This window comes from Argopecten irradians, chromosome 14, assembly GCF_041381155.1.
Source record: "Argopecten irradians isolate NY chromosome 14, Ai_NY, whole genome shotgun sequence".
Classification (NCBI taxonomy): domain Eukaryota; kingdom Metazoa; phylum Mollusca; class Bivalvia; order Pectinida; family Pectinidae; genus Argopecten; species Argopecten irradians.
The window spans coordinates 28,024,338-28,031,998 of NC_091147.1; the positions used below are offsets into that span (position 1 = coordinate 28,024,338).

Below are 7,661 nucleotides of genomic sequence, written 5' to 3' on the forward strand. Positions count from 1 at the left end.
CTCATGATACGAAGTAAACTAAAACAGATTTTTGGATCCTCAATATAACCTGTACTGCAAGTGTATGCCCAAGAAAAAATCTCTTATTCTGAATCCTTGATCTACGTTCAGCTGATTACTGAAGACAGGAAAATAGTCAGTCTATGCCTACATGTACATGTTTAGTTTCTATATTACATATATAATACTGTTGTTGACACTAGCTTATATGTGCTTTTTCGTAAGATAGTATTTGATCAACTGAATCAGAGTACATCATTTATGTACTTCCATGCATTTCTCAAAACAGGAAATTCATGCATCATCTAATTACAGTAGTTAGGCATATGTTTTATCGTACATGTATACAATAAATAAAGAATTGTTTCCCGAACGTGTTAGTGCTTATTGAAGATCATGTTAGATAAAAATGATACGTGTAGACATCTACATACACAATTTTATTCTAGAGGAATACTCGGCAAAATGTGAATATCGTGATTTAATTATGCATCTCCCTTAAAACACATGTATATTAAGTGTCACATATTCACAGTTTAACGGAGTTGAACAGAAAATGTTTAATCACTTGATTGTTATGAAATCTTTATTCAGCAAAACCAAGATCGAGACCGTATCGGTATATATCAGTCCGTTTGTATGAGTTATGTAATTTGCTTCTAAAAAGATACATGTAGTTTCATGTTATATTAGCCTAGCCAAATTCAAAGATCTGACAATCATTATTTTTCTAGTTTGTCGAAACTAGGTCCTACACCTACCGTACAAACTTTGATTTTCACCCGGTATCAAGCTTTCGGCAAACCGAACTTCGGCAAACCGAACTAAGTACAAATACGCCGTTTATCGACTATACTATCTTGATTTTAACGTTAAAAGGTAAGATAAGATGTCTTCAGACGGATAACATATAGATCGTTTTTCTTCATAATATATAATCTTAGTCACAAAAGAGTTTCCATGTGCAGTTCCGAATGCACTCATTGACCCGAGGAGGTCCGAACGTACGGCACATTCGATCACTGTTCGGAACGTCCTTAAAACAAGCAATATACAGCAGGGATTTCTTGATATACTCTTATAAAATGTTAACTAATTAATTAAGAAAACATACTGCCAGTCAGGGGCGTAGCTAGAGGTTCAAACATGTGCAAGCCCAGGCGAGGGGTCTGGGGGCCGCCTAGGCCCCCAGCGGGTCCAGGGCAGGGCCCTGGTAGGGGGTTCAGGGGGGCGAAGCCCCCCGACGGAAAATGGTTTTAAGGAATTTATCAGCCTCTGAAAATGATTCTCGGTAATGTATGATAGTGCTAAACTCGAGTCATCAAATTCAAAATAATAGGTTTGTATGCTACCTCTATGTGAACTTCTATTTAATTTACATATATCAAAATCTCGTGTTGGGTCCAACATGTAACTTGGATGACTCTTATATGATTTGAGGATAGATTAGACTGACGGAACCTCCTTGCGCTGTGGAAAGCGAGTTTGATATTAATTGATTTCAATAACTAATTCTCGCAAAAGGTTTTGAGGTGCTTTATTAATGAAATCATTTCAAATGAAAGCCAGTTTTCTCTTCTTTTGTGTAATGAAAACTTCCATTACTCTATCCATATCAATTGGAATGTCTCTATGGACGTGGATCATTGCCAGGGACGAAAGACGATCTTGACGTGTCGTCGACCTAAGATACGTCTTAATACGCCTAAGAGCGCTAAATGAGCGCTCCGCTGTTGCAGTCGAGACCGGTATTGTCAATAGTATAATCAATATATTGCATATCGATGGGTAAAGTTGTTGTGCCGTACGGTCCAAAACTTCTGTCAGCTCATCTGGCCTGTCTCCCGCTATCTCCCATCTCGTTTTCCATCTCGATACTTCCTTTTCAAACTCTGCCTGCTCACAATGGATGTCGGCCTGGTATGTATCATATATCCCTGAAACCTCTTGATCTGTTATGCCTCTAATGACATTTCTTGGCATGAGCTTGAATGCCGTGTAATGCGGCTCTCCTTTAAGGAGACGATCCTCCAACTCTTGCGCCATGTGATCGATGAACACATAGAAAAGGGAACGTCGCCAGTAGTCGGATGGCTCATCTGCTGGAATATTTGCTCTGTGCTGCTGACGTCCTGCTCGTCGGGGTATCGATGGCACAACTCCATAGTCTTGGCCAATGACATTAGCCTCTTCATACAACGAAGTCCATACTGCATCATCGGCGCGCTCTGCACGTAATTGTGTAATAACAACACGACACTCTTCCATCGCAGCCATCATGTCACAAGATTTGTCTTGGAGGAAGTACGACAGGTGTACTACAATTCTCATAATATGCTCACAGACGACAAGTCCAATCACAAACTCGAACCGCAAAATGGAATTCAAGTACATCCCGGCTTTGTCGTCATTTAAAGTTTGGAGATGCTCCAACGCCTGGACAACGACCGGAAACGCGTTTTTGAATGTAGAGAGTGCATCTGCTCTACTGATCCATCTGGTCTCACACAACTGGGTAACCTTTGTTTTCTTGTCCATTGCTTCTTTGGCATTTAGATTGTTCTCAAGTTCCTCCATAAAGGTAGTCATACGTTTGGCTGAATAACCAAACGCAAAACCAATTTCCTGAACGGTTGCCATCATAGTGCGAACACATTGTTCTTTACAACTGTGAACCACTGCAAGATTCAGACAGTGAGCTTTACAGTGAACATATACCGCATTTGGCGCATACTGCTTCATCAGAGCTTGCACTCCGTTGACTCTTCCTGACATATTACTGGCACCATCATATCCTTGTGCTCGCATTAGGTCAATGGCGATATTTTTGGTCCTCATGAATTCAACCAAAAGGTCGCAAATGTCCGATCCCTTTAAGGACTTGGCATGCAAGAAACCTACAAAACACTCATGAATTGATGACTCGCCACGATCATTAACATCAACAAAACGAAGACAAACACACAACTGTGTCTGTGTGGCTTTATCTGTTGTTTCGTCAGCAAGTAACGCAAAATAGTTTCCGCTACATTTTTGGAGAAGAGAGTCCTCGATTTGCTTACCGCAGATCTCTATTATTTCATTTTGAATATCTGGAGAAGTATATTTGATTTTTGCATTGGCAAGATGATCTGCTAGTATTGGGTCATCCTTGGCAAACATGTGAAGTATGGACATCAAATTGCTCTTGTCCTCAACGTGTCCACGAAGTGGAATATTTTGCCGTCCACACATAACTATAACATCAATTATCTTTCTTAAGATGTGTCTGTTCTTTTCAACGTCAGCTTTGTGTGATGATGATATTGAACTTACGATTGAATCTTTTTTTGTGGATTCAATATCAATGAAGTTCAAACCCATTTGGACGTAACCGTGATGTTGGGATTCTGGACTCAAATGACGCTTGACAAACTGTCCAAGGTTGGCCCAGTCGGTAACAGGTGCCTTTAAGGTAAAAGTTTTCAATTTTGGGTCACTGTGTCCGAAAATGGTACAATGCACACAGTACACGCAGTCCTTTGTGATAGAGTACCTCATCCAATCATTCTGTTTCAGCCAAGCTGAATTTAATTTCCTCATTTTCCCACCAATCGATCTGTTAAAACAAAGCTAAGCAACCTTAGATGTTGATGGACCGCACAAACATAACATAATTACAACGCTATTTATCAAAACTCATGTAACTGGGTGCAGGATTTACAACAAATTTAATACCTGCCTCTACCAGGGATCGAACTCGGTACCTCTGAATTACTAACCTAACGCTCAACCGATTGAGCTATAGAGAAATTCTCTCTAGCCGAGCGGTATATTGCGGTTAGTGTTGAATTTGGTTTCACTCATTTCAGCATTATTTGGAGATATCTAACAATTGGATGAGGATATATTGTTTGAACTTTTTCATCTCCATTTATCCTGTACCCTCAAAATTAAATATTAAATAATGCGTTTCATTTTGGTATTAAACTTGCGTTATACTATCTATTTCCAATTATATGAAATCGCACAAATTTACTATATTATATAATTCATTAATATCAATCAATTAATTATACATTTGCATAAATTGATGGACATTTATGTGTCCGTATAGTATGACAAGCAATATAACATTGAAACTAATTCCACGAGTTGTTTGTAATACAATGTATAAATATAAACTTTATATATTTTACATCGATTTCGAAACAAGTTATGCGCGCGAGGGCTCTTAAAGTGGGAGGAAACCGGAGTGCCCGGAGAAAACCCAAGTGATCGGGTAGGTGACCCTTGACCTTTTCACGTCCGTGCCGGAGATCGAACCCCGGCCGGATAGGTGAAAGGCGAGTGACTTAACCACTACACCACCCGAACACCGTATACATATACATGTATACGTACACGTTTTTTCAAAGCAACTTTTTGAAAATATGAAGTTTGACTATACCAAGAGCATTTGAGATATGTATCTTGAACTAAGATGAGAGTGTTCTCCAACCTCAACCCCACCCCACCCTCCTAGTGTGAGCCTATGAAGCCCCATTTTTATATTTATTCTCTATATTTATACAGTATATGCATCTTGCATTTTATTTATACATATTCAAAAGTCGGAAATCAATAAATATGTATTTATTTTTTGCATAAAAATCGTTTTATGTAGGCCTATATCCATATGTTAAATGTTACGTAAAGTAAAAAACGACACCTCATATAATAGGGCATATTAGAAAAAAATAATACAGTGTGCGGTTAAATTTTTTTCTTCAATCAAGAAGCCTACCTTGACGGGAATTCAAATTTCTCTATATCGTTCCAAGTATTTGTCAGTAAATTGTGCGTTTCCTCTTGGTTGGGAGTTTGGCACAATAATCCCATATCCAAATAAAGTGGCCCATTTTTATTTGGCGGACTCGGGAACTGAGTATTCTGAGTCACTAAAATTTGCGACGTGTCAATTTTAGATTTAACATCTTCGACGATTTCTCCTGTCGGTGTTTGACTTTGTGTGGTTATCGGTTTAGGCATGAAAAAGGTATCTATTGTTGTTGATAACCAACTCATGCACTAAACACCGGAAACCCAAGATCCACAGTAATAAACTAATACGACTTGAGGTTTCGATTTCCGGACTTAAAATAACATTGTAAACTGCTCCAGTATCTGCGTGCTTTAATATCATATAAATTTAAATTAAAGTTAGTTTAGATTATTTTTTATTAAATTTACAAGACCATGGATTATAAAAAAAATCATAGTAGGATTTTTTATGTGCAAGCCCGGGCTTTTTTTTATATAGCAAGCTACGCCACTGCCAGTTTTACCGGTTTCTGGTTACACTTTAATAGCAGCCGGGACTGGGTTCGATTAATAAAGAATTATTCACGGCTAGGGATATCTACATGTATGGATGGCCATAGTGCGATATAATGCACTTGTTGACTGCGATAATATACGTACTCTCCAAGGCTATGATATTGAAAACTATCTATTTGGAAACAGGAAGTCTACATAATATGACTATCTCAATAATCTATATTTAAACTTGCCCCGTAATATAGCCTAACCGAACAGAGTCTTTAGTGCATGACTTCCGGTTGGTATTCAGGACATCATTATAATCGCAACGTCATTATCACGTCGTCATTATATTTGTTACGTCACGTAGACGATCACGGAATATGGATGTTGAAATTGTTGAACTGACGTTTCCAATATAAGTATACCTCCCTTATGAATCACAGTCGCTGAATAGCCAAGAAGTCTCACATCGTGTATCCCGCGGAGCTCCATGTTCAAATACGTTGCAACAGTGTTACTTTGGACAAACAAAATCACTTCTAGGGTGGCGCGAGAAGCATATTGTATTTGCCAATTATGATAAAATGTATTATTATAATCCAAGTGAGAATCCTGCATTCTGTTTGGTCGAGATATATTTGGTATTTCACACTATCACACGACAGTTAGCATTATAACAACGGGAGACAGTAGAAACGTTCGTAGCAACCCCCTAGCAACGGGTGATAGTGCATTTTTGACAGTACAAAATAGTAAGCGCCCGAAATAAATGGACACTCGTTTCTTTTTTCGACGCCATCTTTGTTTATTGAAGCGACGCTAAAAATTTATCTTGAGTTACTTAGTAGTAGTTTTGCCAAATTAGTCTGTTTATTAATATTTTTTTTCTTTTTTTTTTCAAATTAACTACGGTCACCTTTCCGTTTACACGTGTTCGCTTACTGTCCAAGCGCTATATGTTAGTTTTTATTAATCCAGTCGGTGATTAGGAGAACGGAAGACATGCGATTACAAGCGTCTTTATCGCACCTCGGACAGAAATGTCCCCTAATAATTGCCGTCACGTGGTGACCCCCTAACACTTTATAGGGGGTCAGTAAATTTTATTCATGGTGCAATATGGCGGCTCTCCCCTTCGCTTCAAAATTTAAACACATTCTCTTCAACTAATTTTACCATTTTCATAACCGTAAAATATAAAATATCTAACTTGCTAAGTTTGTTTTGTAAAATTAACTAAACGTTCATTCTCCACTAAATGTACAAATTCCATTATTAAGTGTCCTCTATCAATATCGGGACTTAAAAACCATGTTTGTATATCATGTTTGTTTCACACGTAAAATATATTGATTGATCTTCGAAAATAATCAAGTGTTGTTCCTCTGACCAATTAAGATTTTTCTCAACATCACATTAAATATGGCTCTCGTGACGAATTTCGACTGTCCTCTTAAGCTATAATGTATTTCATAAATCATCTGTGACTAAGGAAATGGGTTAATGATACATTTTTTTCGATCATATCATAGATATTAGCATAGGCAATGAGAATAGACAAGTATTGGCACACAAAATGCTTAGATATTTTTTATATAACTTATTTTATCATTGTCACAAACTATGCTGGCAGATACGTTACAAACAAATAAAATCATGTACACAATTGATGTATTATCAAATGTCCACGTTTTTTTCGTGATAATGAACTTTAATATGTATACTTACTTTTGCCTTAATGACAAGGACACATCCATTAACAATTAAATGGACAGGTGCGATCTAATCTTGAAAATATACATGTTACGCAACGACATCAACAGATACGTTACTACTATGTACTTGATTACCTAAGATGCCACTTTCCCACAGAGATAAATTCACATCACAGTTTGAAAAATATATAATACTAAGTGTTACAATGTTTGTGGTTTGGTCGACAAGTCACACGGTGTCATTTAAATGATGAGAGGGGTTAGTGTTGGTCAGTACGTTACCGACAGATACGTTATGGACAAATACCCATATCGACAGAAATTCTCACGCTTGTCATAAAACATTCGAAATAAGCTTAACCACGTGGCAAGTGTCCGAGAGTTTGTCAATAGTTTACAAGCGGGAAGATTCGTTGTGTTGCCAGTGTTGGGAAACTCGAAATAAGAAAAACCTTTACTTTCCTTTAGTAATTACCTGTACATAGTAACATATATATACATTTCTGATAATAATCACATGATTTCTAACACTAGTTAGCTGTATTGATTAAGCTATTAGGTATATAATTAATTGTTAAATGTATAAATCACATATCAAAATAGTAACGTATCTGGTATAAAAGATCACGTATCTGTTTGATGAAAGATGTACCTTTAACTCTA

General features: G+C 37.4%; 1 protein-coding gene across 1 annotated transcript; it reads right to left on the reverse strand.

Moving 5' to 3' along the window:
• Positions 1–1,554: 1,554 nt before the first annotated feature.
• Positions 1,555–3,582, reverse strand: LOC138307134 (zinc finger MYM-type protein 1-like). Its single transcript, XM_069247763.1, has one exon. It carries the CDS (start codon positions 3,580–3,582, stop codon positions 1,555–1,557), a length of 2,028 nt encoding a protein of 675 aa, XP_069103864.1.
• Between the last annotated feature and the right edge of the window lie 4,079 nt (positions 3,583–7,661).

Excerpts from the sequence above, each read along its gene's own strand:
- LOC138307134 (XM_069247763.1), bottom strand. The coding sequence starts at position 3,582 with ATGAGGAAATTAAATTCAGCTTGGCTGAAACAGAATGATTGGATGAGG.